Source organism: Mauremys mutica, chromosome 4 (assembly GCF_020497125.1).
Source record: "Mauremys mutica isolate MM-2020 ecotype Southern chromosome 4, ASM2049712v1, whole genome shotgun sequence".
Taxonomy (NCBI): Eukaryota; Metazoa; Chordata; order Testudines; family Geoemydidae; genus Mauremys; species Mauremys mutica.
The window spans coordinates 115,196,861-115,210,718 of record NC_059075.1 but is presented as its reverse complement, the minus strand read 5'-3'; the positions used below and the strand labels follow the sequence as shown (position 1 = coordinate 115,210,718).

The 13,858-nt window shown below is 53.7% G+C and overlaps 1 protein-coding gene across 2 annotated transcripts in view; it reads left to right on the top strand.

Annotated features, from left to right (window-relative positions):
- Positions 1-13,858, top strand: part of SYT12 (synaptotagmin 12) — a 62,322-nt gene that overhangs the window by 37,831 nt on the left and 10,633 nt on the right. For both annotated transcript variants that reach the window (XM_045015862.1, XM_045015864.1), the window contains exon 5: positions 13,128-13,343. In XM_045015862.1, coding sequence (XP_044871797.1) covers positions 13,128-13,343 — 216 coding nt within the window. The remainder of the gene's footprint in view (positions 1-13,127; positions 13,344-13,858) is intronic.

Sequence of the window (13,858 nt, the reverse complement as noted above, 5' to 3'; positions counted from 1 at the left end):
CCTCCCTCATTCAGCAAGGGGCCCACACTTTCCTTGACTTTCTTCTTGTTGCTAACATATCTGATTGAGAGGAAAGCTTCCTCCATTCACCTCTGACTTTTTACTCAACACAGCTGTGGGACTCATGCATTTTCTGGTTCTCCCCAATTTTCATACCCCTGTTCTGATCCTGCCTCTCTCTGGGTGAGCTGCTGAGCCCATGAAAGCAGCTTTCTTAGTATTCCTGTGCTCTCAATGTGTCCCGAATGAGGAAATACAGAACAGCAGGAGGGGAGGAGGAAGTTAATTTAAATACTTTCTGCCCCTCCAGACAGGTTCAAAATCAGTTTGAAGGCGAGATGAAGGTTTGTATCCATTATGCTCCTCTCTGAACCCACTGTCCCTGCTCCACACCATAGTACTGCTGGGACCGGAGCTAAGCAATTCCTCTGGTGTCCCTCCAAATGAAGCCTGCTGCTGAGATGAATTTTTAATGCCCACTTCAGTTCAGACTGTTGCCATGTTCTCAGGCTAATTCTGTCTTTTTGGCGTGCCCAGGGGGGTTGTGTCACACCATCAGAGGAACTGGAATAGAGAGAGATGCGATAGTATTTCAATGACAGCTTGAGCCCTAGAGCCCTCATTAGAGAGGCGCTCCTTGGAGGAAAGAGGGCAGGAAAGCAGTAGGAAGGAGGTGTCTCTAGAACCATCAGAGCGAGGGTGCTGAGTGTGAGCACTGCAGGGAGCAGGGGGATTGCTCGCAGTCCTTGGGGAATAGCAGGCCTGCTGGAGCTTGGGGAGGAGACTGATTCCTTTTGAAGCACCGGTTCATTTAAAGCTACTGGTCTTCGCTGTCCCATTTGCCAGTCTGCTGCACGCTCACCCTGAATCCCTGCGGGGATGGCTTTGTGGTCAAGCCTTGGCAATGGGACGCAGAAGAGCTGGTTCAGTTCCTGCCACAGACTCCATGTGTGACCCAGGACAAGTCCCTTAGGGTACGTCTATGCTGCAGTAAAAAATCCATGGCAGCGAGTCACAGGCCCAGCTCACGGGCACGTGGGGCTTGTGCCAGACGGCTAAAAATAGCAGCGCAGGTGTTCCCACGTGGGCGGGAGCCCAGGGTCTGGAGCCCAGGGTGGGGGAGCCCAAACATCTACACTGCTATTTTTCTCCCGGGAGCCCGAATCAGCAGATTAACAGCAAGGGGGAATGTGAGTGCTCCGAATTGGGTGACCACGCAGGACCCATTCACTGCAGTTCTGCAAGCAGAATGCTTACGGGATTAATCTCAATGCAGCTACTCACTTTGGAATTTAGCCAGGACACCAGGGCTTATGCATTGGTTGCGAAAAAGGCCAGGGTTTCTTTATCAACCATGAGTGATCTGGACATTGCATTTCTACAGCATGCAGGCCCTCACACCAAGATGGGGTATTGGTTCAGCTCTCTCATCTAGCCCTGAGCAGGCCAGGCTGTGCTTGGAGCTGACACAAGTACAGCCCGATGGGCCTGGCTCCTGCTGCTTTTCTAACTCAGGCTGAGTAAATTAGGAGTCAGCTGGGGAAAGTGAATGTAACTGTCGGTGATGACATTGCGAAGCCCAAAGACAGAGCAGGGAGCATTTCCCTGCACGGTTGCAGTTGCATGCGTTGTTACTAACTCTTGCAGGCCCCTGTGCTCCAGATGTGATAAGAGAGTGAAGAGGGAGGAATTGCCTTTCACATGTCCCGTGGCAAGACATGACAGCCCATTATGATAACTAACTGACAGATGCAGCACTTCTGGGGTGTGCCCTGGTGGAATTGCTGTGTCTAGGGTCTGCCAGAGGAGTCGCTAGAGAGCAATACAGAGTGCGCCCTTCCCTAGGACCTTGCTTTGCTGCTGAATATAGAAAAGCACTCAGGGTCTCACACCGCGGTGCACTGAACTACCTGGAGGCTCACTAGTGTCAACCCTTTTCATTATGGATGGAGGCCTGGATCAGACAGGAGCAGGAGCCCCTCGAGCTTTGGCTGAACCTTGAATTGAACTGCTTTGAGAGTTCAAAAAATCTTGATTCACTTTTTAAAAAAAATTAATTTATGAGTTTTGTGCCTGTTGGTGCTTCCAGGGCAGGAAGCGGGAGCAGCAGAGCCTCTGACCCTTAATGGATACAAAAAGCCTGTGATTGGGTGAGTCCCTTCTCCCATTTTTCAGATCCAAGGTGTTTTCCCAGCTCAGCTAGTGGGAGCTTAGCCAGATCTCACCTGAATCTTCAGGTTCACCCATCTGTTTGATGGAGTTTCTTTGCATTACTACACTGGAGACCCCAGGGGCTGCTGGAACCTAACGTCTGCAGCTGCTGGTAGGAGCACCCCAACTTTCCTAGCTATGTGTCTGTGCAGAGCCTGTGAAACCAGTATTCTGGCTCCCGCAGCTGTCAGGGAAACATGCACATCCAATCAGCAACAGGGGTCAGACGGCTGGAAACTTGTCAGTGTTTATTAAGAGGGCTGCTTTCATCCCTTTCTTCCTTCAGGATTTCCTCTCCCTCAGTGGGAGAATATAGGACAGGGAGGGAGATGGCTAAGAGGCCCCGCTCCGCCCCCCGCCCCTCAGTGCTGTATCAACTCTCTGCAGAACTGGGACCCAGTCAGTATTATAAACTGTGTTTCAAGCAGCCATTCGGTTCTAGTTCCTGGCTCAGAATGAATACAGCAAAGCATCTAAGCTGCCAGGTTTGGGGAAAACAGACCCTGTCACTGGTGACAAATCTAACTGACACCTCAGGAGGAAAGTGCCCTCGTTTCCAGACATCGTTGTAACACAGCTCCCTGGGATGGGGCTGGTACCTGGGATCTTTGGCGCTAAAGCCTCAGCAGCTGCTGTATTACAGACCTGGTTCTGGTCTAAGCTTTGTCTGTTGAGCTCTTACCCAGCCTCTCATGTCACTGATTTGTAAAATGACAGGATGCTATTTGGGGGCCTTCTGGCAAGTAACAAGGCCTTGCTCTATACCGAGTGACGTGTAAACAGCAGGGAGAGGTGAGACCAGAACTCACAGGCCTGGTCTCCACTTTAAAATTAGACCGACCTAGCTACATCGCTCAGGGCTGTGAAAAATGTCGTGCCCCGAGCACCAGTTAGGTCGACCTAACCCCCAGTGTAGACGTGGCTAGAGTGATTGAAGAATTCTACCGTCGACCTAGCTACCGCTTCTCGGAGAGGTGGATTAACTATACTGATGGGAAAACCCCTTCTGTCTATGTGGGAAGTGTCTACACAGCACAGCCCCACCACCAGAACCGTGCCGCTGGAGCGGAGACATGGCCTCGGTTTCCAGGCTCTCTGCTTAGTGCACTTCCCCCTAGCTGCCAGGCTATTAGCAGAGGAGTCTGTCTCACCTGTGAAGCATGGAACAGGCAGCCGAAAAATCCCATGCATGTGAGAGCTCTGCTGCTAACAAACGATGCTGTTGCACCAACAACCTGGCTCCTGGATCCAAAATTGCATCTTTTGCCTCTGTTAAGTAGAAGCCAGTGAAACAGAAATCCAGCTCCGCTGAGTTCCTCCCCACCAGTGGGGGAGGGGATTTCCTGTAATGGACAACATTGCCTTTCAGGGACAGTGCACCAGTCCCTGACAGCACTGCAGGCTTTCTCCTCTATGCCGCAAACCTCCCACGCACACTTGGTGGGACTGAGAGAAAGCAGGCAGGGATGGAGGAGGAAGGGCTTGCTTTATGGCTTCATGCTGTCAGAAAAAGCTCTAACTGTCCTGATTCAAACTAGACGCTTTCTCAGTGCAGCCACTGCAATTAGGGTGACCAGACAGCAAGTGTGAAAAACCGGGACAGGGGGTGGGGGGTAATAGGAGCCTATATAAGAAAAAGACCCAAAAATCGGGACTTTCCCTATAAAATCGGGACATCTGGTCACCCTAACTGCAATGATCAGTTAGAAACAGCCTGTCCTATTGGGAATGAAGCCCTGTTTTCCTGCTGGATAGCAGATTGGTCACTAATTGCTGTGATGCCTGCATCACTGGCAGTGCAGAGCATCCCCGACTCAACAGCAGGGAACAGGGAAGAACTTTTCTGTTCAGTTGCTGGACGAACTTCTTTCAGCTAAGTTTGGGTGCAGAATCCGATCTGAGCCCAACCTTCTGCAGTCCGGGGGTGGCCAGGGTTAAGACCTGCTTCTGATCTTATTTACACTCGTGTAAAATCAGAGATGGTTTCATTGGACTCAATGGAGTGTAAACCGAATGTGAGAGCAGAATCAGGCCTTTAGCACTGCAGATTGGCCCACTACAGAGAGAGAGAGAGAGAAGTCACAACGTTCTGAGCGGGCACTGATCCGGGTGTGAACATCCCCAAAGCTGGGGGCAGGGAGGTGAGACCCCGTGAACTTGGTCAGGCCCAGCTCTAGTTTATAAGTGCTGTAGTGACCTCTGAGACAGGAGTCTGCTGGAGGTAATACCACTCTGCCTCTCCGGCCATCAACTCCTCCAAGCCATTAGCAATTTGGAGGCTGTTACTGCTTCAGTAGCTGGCTTGTGAGTGAGTCAGCGCAGAGTCTGGGGAGTAAATGTGCAGAGAGCCCTCCAGGCAGCACACAGTCCAGTGCATTATTTGGAAGGGAGTAGCCAATTGTATGGATTTTACTAGAGGCGGATTTACAAGGAAACACACAGTGCCCTGGCACGGGGCCCCCCAAGTACAGGGGCCCCCAGTGCCGGGCAGCCCAGCACCGTCCAGCAGCCCCTGCGGGGGGACCGCTGTGGGGGCAGAAGCTGTGGGGGAGAGCAGGGAGGGAGGGAGCCATTTAAGAGCCATGCTGGAGGCGCAGCATGCGGTGCGTTTTCCCAGCCGGTGAGCCGGGCTGCTGGTGCTGGCGGCCTCGTGCGCCACAGCAGGCTGCCAGGTGAGGCAGGCAGGTGAGGGGCCGGTTGGGGGCGCTGTAGGGCAGGCGTGTGTGCTCCCCTGGTGGGGCGTCCAGACACCGGGCAGCGCAGGTGCAGTCCCTGGCATGCACTGCTGCTGGCGGCCCCTGGAAAAAGGCCAGGAGAAGGGAGTGGCAGGCCAGGGGGTCTCAGCTCTCATGAGCAGCTGCTGCCACCATTCCCGTTGGCAGTGAACAGGAGCAGTAGCAGGGCAGTGATCCAGGTAAGGTAACCCAGCGGCCGTGACTGGGACTGCCCCAGCCCTGAGCGCCCCCGCCCCCCCGTGCACTGCCCCCATACACCCCCTCAGCCCCCTGCCCTTACTCCTGCACCCCCCACACACATAGCCCCACCCCCACCCCTTGCCCTGACTTCTGCACCCCCCATCCCCACCTCCTCCCTGAGCACCAAACAGGAGCTCCTGTACACCCCCATCCCCACCTGCACCCCTCGCACCAAACAGAAGCTGCCCCAGGTAAGCGCTCCACACTCCAACCCACCGCCCCAGCCCTGAGCCTCCTCCCACATCCTAACTCCTGGCCAGACCCCACACCCCAACCCCCCACCCTGCTCCTGCACCCTAACTCCCTCCCAGACCCTACACCCCAACCCTGAGCCCCCTCCCACATCCTAACTCCTGGCCAGACCCTGCACCCCAATGTTTTTTCACATTTTTTTATAAAGCGCTCTTATCCAAAGCGCTTCACAATAGTTGGGTAACGTTACAAACAATATTTGGAAAGATCATTAAGTGGTGAGCCGAGATCCTTAGCAATTTTCAAGTGGTCTGTGAAAAATGTTAGACTACAAAACCAATCAAGGTACCGACCTTTGTTTTCATTTACTTCCTATTACTTATAATATAGGAGGAGGATGAAGAAAAAAAGATTGAAAAACGGGGGCGGGGGAGATGAGAGAATGTTCTTTTTCTTGGCTGGGTCCCCAGTATGGGCCCCAAAAATGAAGCTGAGCACAGGGCCCCACTAACTCTAAATCCACGACTGGATTTTACCCAGAGGGCAGGTGTAAGTTCCCTGTAAACCTGCCCTGCAGGGAGGGGAAGGAATTCTCTCTGGAGAGGCCAAGGGAGCATGTGGCAGGGAGTCAGAGTGCTCTTCGGATGTGCTGGCATGCAGGCTGCAGCTGGGGAGCCACCCCGTGGCACTGCAGATCTGAGGAGCAATATCCAGGCAGTCAGAAAATAAACAGCACAACGAGAGACAGGAAACCCAGAGGCATCGCCAGAGAGAGGCATGGGAGAGGCTCCCAGGGACACATGCTTTCAGGGGCCAGATCCTCAGCTGGTGGAAATAACCCATTGACTTCACCAGAGAGAGAGGCTGGCTTGCATCAGCTGAATTGCTGGCTGCTAGTTTGCTCCTCTTCTAATTACTTGTTCTTTTCAGTTAAACGTCTGATATTAAAATCCATTAGCCAAGCAGATACTAAAGCGAGAGAATACAGCACTGGGTACAATTCACCTTCTCATGAGATAAATAACTTTATACATCATCATAGATCTTCTGTTCTACAGCAGATTTCTTCCAGAAGGATCCCAGACAGCCAACCCCAGGCATCCAGGTGACCAGATGTCTGGTTTTCAACCAGAACACCCGGTCAAAAAGGGACCCTGGCGGCTCCAGTCAGCATCGCCGACCAGGCCATTTAAAGTCCAGTTGGCAGTGCTGCAGAGGTAAGGCAGGCTAGTCCCTACTTGTCCTGACTCCGCGCTGTGCTCCTGAAGTCGCCAGCAGGTTGCTGGCAGGCAGCTCTGTGCGCTGCCCCCACGCTGAGCACCGGCTCTGCATTCCCATTGGCCGGGAACCATGGCCAATAGGCAGGGCCGCCCAGAGGGGGGGGCAAGAGGGGCAATTTGCCCCAGGCCCCGAGCCCCACAGGGGCCCCCACGAGTGTTTTTCGGGGCCCCTGGAGCGGGGTCCCTCACTCGCTCCGGGGGGCCCGGAAAACTCTTGCGGGGCCGGGCCCAGGAGCTTCTGCCGCTCCCAGTCTTCGCCGGCGGGGGGTCCTTCCGCTCTGGGGCGGAACCCCCCCCCCCCCCCCCCGCTGGCGAATTACCGCCAAAGCAGGACCCACCACCGAAGTGCAGCCCGGTCTTCGGCAGTAATTCGGCAGCGGGGGGCCCTTCCGTTCCGGGACCTGCCGCCGAAGTGCCCCGAAGACCCGCAGTAGGGGCTCCCCACCGCCGAATTACCGCCGAAGACCAGGCTGCACTTCGGTGGCGGGTCCCACTTTGGCGGTAATTCGGCGGCGGGGGGGGCCCCCGCCGCAGGTCTTCGGGGCACTTTGGCGGCGGGTCCCGGAACGGAAGGGCCCCCCCGCTGCCGAAGACCCCAGGCCCCCGGAATCCTCTGGGCGGCCCTGCCAATAGGAGCTTCGGTGGCGGCACCTGCAGGTGAGAGCAGCATGCAAAGCCTCCTGCTGCACCTCCGCCTAGGAGCTGGCTGCTTCCAGGGTGCAGCACAGAGTCTGGACTGGCAGGAAGCCTGCCTTAGCCCCCACGCTGTGCTGCTGAGCGGAAGCAGCCAGAGGTAAGCCCGCACTCCCTGCACCAGCCCTGAGCCCCCCCAAACCTAGAGCCTTCTCCTGTACCCCAAAGCCCTCATCCCCAGACCCACTCCAGAGCCTGCACCCCCCAGATGGAGCCCTCACCACCCTGCACCTCAACCTCCTGCCCCAGCACAGAGCCCCCTCCCACACCCTGAACCCCTCTGCCCCATCCCCCAGCCTGGAGCCCCCTCCTGCACCCCAAACCCCTCATCCCCGGACCCACTCCAGAGCCTGCACCCCCCAGATGGAGCCCTCACCATCCTGCACCTCAACCTCCTGCCCCAGCACAGAGCCCCCTCCCACACCCTGAACCCCTCTGCCCCATCCCCCAGCCTGGAGCCCCCTCCTGCACCCCAAACCCCTCATCCCCGGACCCACTCCAGAGCCTGCACCCCCCAGATGGAGCCCTCACCACCCTGCACCTCAACCTCCTGCCCCAGCACAGAGCCCCCTCCCACACCCTGAACCCCTCATTTCTGGCCCTCACCCCTCCCACACCCCAATCCCCTGCCCCAGTCCAGTGAAAGTGAGTGTGGGTGGGGGAGAGCGAGCCACTGAGGGAGGGGGAATGTAGTGAGCAGGGGGCAGGGCCTTGGGGAAGGGGCGGGGCCTCGGGAAGAGTTGGGGCTAGGGTGTTCGGTTTTATGCAATTAGAAAGTTGGCAACCCTAATCCAGGCATTTCCCTGTCTGCCACTGAAATGCGGCCACCTCTGGACTGGAGGATAACAGGTGCTTATGATAACAGCACTGCTGCGCAACAGGGGGCTGATCCTGCAAACGCTCACAGGTGGACTCTTAAGCCAACTCCCGTGAGTGAAGGACTATGGGCGGGGATAAGGGTGTGTAGGATCAGGCCTTGCTTTAGGACAGGAAGCAGAGAAAAGGGAAAAAATTAAAACATCAAATTTTTGACCACGGAGTCCCTCCTGGAATGGCTTCCCCAGGTAGCTAGAGTGGGGGGAACCCCACAAGTCAGGATCATGTCTCCTCCATCCTGCAGCCCAGGGAATGGACGTGGATGCAGGAAACACAGGCCAAGGTTCTGTTTTGTTAGGCAGGTTTCACTGGTGCTAGCCCAGTGCAGCAGCCTCGGGCGAACACAACATGCCACATGCACAGTCAATGGGAGTCCATCGCTCAGTCCTAAGTGTCCCTGGAAGCACTGGGGAGGCAGGGGGAGCTCTTGCCACAGGACCCATTCTTCTGATCCCCTAGTAGCACTGAGAGTCTCCAAGGAGCCACGTCCGACCCTCTGCAGCTGGTAGGCCACCTATTATGGCACTTTAGAGGGAAGGAGCCTGTTTCTCCCCTCCCATTCCCCTGCACACTCTCCCCCTCCATTTATCCTCCCTTCTGCCCCTACATTCCCACGTTCCCTTGCACACGCACACATCCTGCCCCGGTTCTGAGCACTCACAACCCACACAGATTTCAGCGGAAGATACTCAGCACCTCACAAGATGATGTCCTGGCAGGTCAGCGAACCCCTCTCCTCCACTCGGTTCTCTGGCTGGTCTGTTGCATGCTGTGGTGTCACATGGAGAGGGAACCAGCAATGGGGGGAGGGATCCAACAGACTCCTCCCCCCCGCAAATGCCTCACTACTTGGGAGGGGGTCACTTGTTAATACCACATCTGTTGGGGTTCTCTGACTGCCCTTCCCAGGGTTCCTTTAAGCCTTGGTGTCTCTTAGAGCTTCCCCATAACACACACACACACGTACACACGTGCGGGGGGAGGGAGGGAGAAGGCTGGTGCAGAGCCTGCCTGTGCTCCACACACTGCATCCCCCCTGCTTCATTTCAGGAGTTGTGTAACAGTGATTGCTCAGCAATCCCTAACCTCCTCTGCGGCAGCAGCTCTTCCCTGGAGTGCTTCCTTCAGCCCTATTTTGAAAGGGGACAGCTATTGCTATGGAACAGGCTTGTGATTTTGCTCTCGCCCTGTGGAATCATAGTATGCTTATACATGAGGAATTTAGGGATGACCTAGTGCTCATTAATGCAACAAACTCACCGCAGCCTCATGTCACAGGAGAAAAAAGCTATGTCCCAAGAGTCTCAGCCATCTCCTCTTTCCCATAATGCAGTGGTTCTCAACCAGGGGTACACATACCCTTGGGTGTACGCAGAGGTCTTCCTGGGGGTACATCAGCTCATCTAGATATTTGTCTAGTTTTACAACAGGCTACATAAAAAGCACCAGCGAAGTCAGTACAAACTAAAATTTCATACAGTGAGTTGTTTATACTGCGCTACGTACCCTACACTGAAATGTAAGTACAAGGTTTATATTCCAATCAACTTACTTTGTGATTCTATGGTAAAAATGAGAGAGTCCGCAATTGTTCGGTAATAGTGTGCTGGGACACTGTTGTGTTTTGATGTCTGATTTTGTAAGCAAGTCGTTTTTAAGTGAGGTGAAACTTGGGGGTTCACAGGACAAATCTGAAAGGGGTAGAGTGGTCTGGAAAGGTTGGGAGCCACTTCCCTAATGTACCTTGATTTGCTTATTTAGCTGCCTTACAAGTCCAGTTCAGTTTCCCCATAGAGTCATAGAAAGGTAGGGCTGGAAGGGGTCTCGAGAGATCATCTAGTCCAGTCCCCAGCACCGAGGATGGACCAAGTAAACCTAGACCATCCCTGACAGGTGTTTATCTAACCTGTTCTTAAAAATTTCCAAAGATGGGGACTCCACAAGCTCCCTCACTAACCTGTTCCAGTACATAACCATCCTTATAGTTAGAAAGCTTTTCCTAATATCTAACCTAAATCTCCCTTGCTGCACATTAAGCCCATTACTTCTTGTCCTACCTTCAGCGAACATGGACAACAATTGATCACCAGTCTCTTTATAACAGGCCTTAATGTATTTGAAGACATGTCAGGTTTTCCCTTCAGCCTTCTTTTCTCAGGACTGCGTGCTCAGTTTTTTTAACCTTTCCTCATAGATCACATTTTCTAACTTTTTTATCATTTTTGTTGCTCTCTTCTGGATCCTTTCCAATTTGTTCACATCTTTCTCAAAGTGTAGTGCCCAAAACTGGACACGGGACTCCAGCTGAGGACCCACCGGTGCTGGGTAGAGCAGGACAATTACCTCCCATGTCTTACATACAACACCCCTGTTAATACACCCCAAAATATTAGTCGTTTTTGCAATTGCATCACATTGACTCATAATCAATTTGTGAGCCACTTTCTAGCCCTGAGATCCTTTTCTGCAGGTCTGTCACCTGGCTAGTTATTCCCCATTTTGTAGCTGTGCGTTTGAGTTTCCTTCCTAAGTGTAGTACTTTGCACTTGTCTTTATTGACTTTCATCTTGTTGATTTCAGACCAATTCTCCAATTTATCAAGATTATTTTGACTTCTAATCCTGCCCTCTGAAGTGCTAGCAACCCTTTCCTCATCTTGGCATCATCTGCACATTTTATAAGCATGCTCCGCACTCCATTGTCCAAGTCATTAATGAAAACATTGAATAGTACTGGCTCCAGAATAGACTCATGTGTAACCCACTCGAGATACATCTTCCCAGTTTGACTACAAACCATTGATAACTGCTCTTTGAGTATGGTTTTCCAACCAGCCATGCACCCACTTTATAGTAATTTCATCTAGACCACAATTCTCTGGATAAATCGTGTCTGTGGCTTTCTCCCTAGACCAGTAACCCATCAGAGAAGGAAACTAGGTGCGTTTGGCATGATTTATTCTTGACAAATCCATGTTGGTTATTACTTATCACCCTATTATTCTCGAGGTGCTTACAAATTGACTCTTTAATAATTTGTTCCAGTATCTTTCCAAGTAACAAAGTTCAACTGGCTGGTCTATAATTCCCTGAATCCTTTTTGTTCCCTTTTTAAAGATAGGTGCTATGTTTGCCCTTCTCCAGTCCTCTAGAGACTCCAGTCCTCTAGGACTCCATCCATCCTCCATCTGGAGCAAGGAGCCATTCTTTAGGTGCAGTAACTTGCTTTAATTCTGCTCCTTACACAAGGACTTTCCTACTTTTGATAGCCCCTTTTATCGAAGCACTTTACAAACAGGAACTACCTAAGCCTCCTGGCTCCCTGTGAGGTAGAGCACAGATATGTCTGGTGTCACCAATAGCAGTGTAAGCACACGACTAGCACATTGGAGGGGCAGGGCCGGCTTTAGGCCGATTCGCCTGATTCCCGGGAATCGGGCCCCGCGCCTTAGGCACCTTTTAAATTTTTTTTAACTTACCCCGGCTGCGGTCTGCTCCGGGGTCTTCCATGGCCCCATTCCCCTGACCAAAGCGCCAGCGGGAGCGCGGCTGCCTCACAGCCCCGCTCTCCCGGCTGGAGCTCTGGGCCCTTTAAATAGCCCCCAGAGCCCTGGGGTAGCGGGGGGCTCTGGGGGCTATTTAAAGGGCCGGGGCTCCAGCTGCCTCTGCCACCCCAGTCCTTTAAATAGCCGCCGGAGCCCCGCTGCCCCCATGCATTCCCCAGGTCTCCCGCGGCTATTTAGAAGGTCTGGGGCGGGGTAGAAGCAGGGGAGCCCCAGGCCCTTTAAATAGCCCCCAGAGCCCTGGAATAGTGGGGGGCTTGGGGGCTATTTAAAGGGCCGGGGCTCCAGCTGCCTCTGCTGCACCCCCTGCCCTGCCCGCACCAGCCCCGCCCCCCTGCCTGCAGCCAGCTCTGCACCCCCTGCCCACAGCCAGCCCCTGCCACACCCCCTGCCCTGTCTCCAGCCAACCCCTGCTGCACCCCCCTGCCTGAAGCCAGCCAGTCCTGCACTCCTCTGTCTCCAGCCCTGCCAACCCCTGCTGCACCCCCTGTGGCCCTGCCTGAAGCAAGCCAGCCCCACACTCCCCTGTCTCCAGCCAGCCCCGCATCCCTTGCTCTGCCTGCAGCCAGACCCTACCTCCAGTCAGCCCCTGCCCTGCCTCCAACCAGCCCCATGTCCACTGCTGCCCTGCAGTTCCCAGGGCAGTAACCCTGCACACCTGCTTCAATGAGGGGGGCAGGGAGCAGCTGGGACCCACACATGTGCACACCCCCAGGGAGTGGCGGGGACCCACACATGTGAAAGGGAAGTCATTAATAACCAATCAACAGCATATATGATGCAATGTACATAATATATAATTTTATTATTTATATAGTTATGGAAAGTAAATAATACATGGAAGAAATGAAAGGCTTTTTTTTTTTTACACGGTTTTTGGGTTTTTTTTAGTCATCCCTGACAGGGCCCTGCCGAAAATGTTCGAATTGGGCCCCGCACTTCCTAAAGCCGGCCCTGTGCAGGGGGATAGCTATGGGGCTGGCAGAACAAGCATCCGTGGACAGCCCTTTTGAAAACTTTGCCCTGACTTTCTACCAACAGAACCAAAGAGAACCTTCGTTCTTAAGGTCTTGTGTGGGCAGATCCTCCTGTCCAGTAAACTGCATGAAGCTTTATCTGTCTCTTCCCTGGAAGCACAAAGGGCTGGATCAGTCCTGGTGGGATTTGAACCCGTGACTCCAGCCACTTAGGGATCTACTAAACTGCTAACTTACTGCTTGGGAAGGGGATCTTTTTCAGAGCTTTCCAGGTGGTCTCAGTGGCTCTTTAAAGGAAAACGCCCTCCCCAAGTAAGTCCCCTTAGTAGCCGTAGCGTTGAACCTTCCTTTCTCTCGGCAGATTCAAAGGAGTGCCTTTTCCGTCTTCTTTGATGAGAAGTTTTCCATCCCCTTGGACCCGTCTGCGCTGGAGGAAAACAGCTTGAGATTTTCTGTCTTTGGCATTGATGAGGACGAGAGGAACATCAGCACTGGGGTAGCAGAGCTGAAGCTGTTGGACTTGGATCTGGCCAGCCGCCCATTCAATGCTTGGCTCTATCTGCAGGACATGAACAAGGTGAGCTCTTGTTGTCTGCATGCTGGTGCAAGCTGGGCTCCCTGAAAAGGAGGTAGTGGGGCACGAAAGAGAAGCGCTGTATTTTCTGTACTTACTGGGTCAGCCACAGGCAGTGCTGGGTTTGATTACCTCCCCAGCAGGAGCTGTCCAGTGCATGAAGTGTGAGAGAATTTCATCTTTACTGCTGGGTTTGGAAACCAGAGCTGATGCTGAAGCACAAGAGCTGGAGGCTCAGCGGGGAAAACAGGATATGATGTCACTCCAGATCTGGTCATCCTGTGCAGTGGCATGGCAATGGCCAACATTTCCTGCCGTGGAGCGAGATGAAACCGGCCCCTTGCCCTCATAATGCACCTTACCAATTGTGTACTGATCCACCTGGGAGGAGCAATTTCTTCCTCCTCCCTGCAGGCCATCAGCTGACACCCTGAAGCATGAGCATCCTTATCTCAGGTTGTAGAGCTCAAATTGTAATTCCTGGGGAGGTGCCAGAGCCAGCCAAAGCTGAGGTCCAG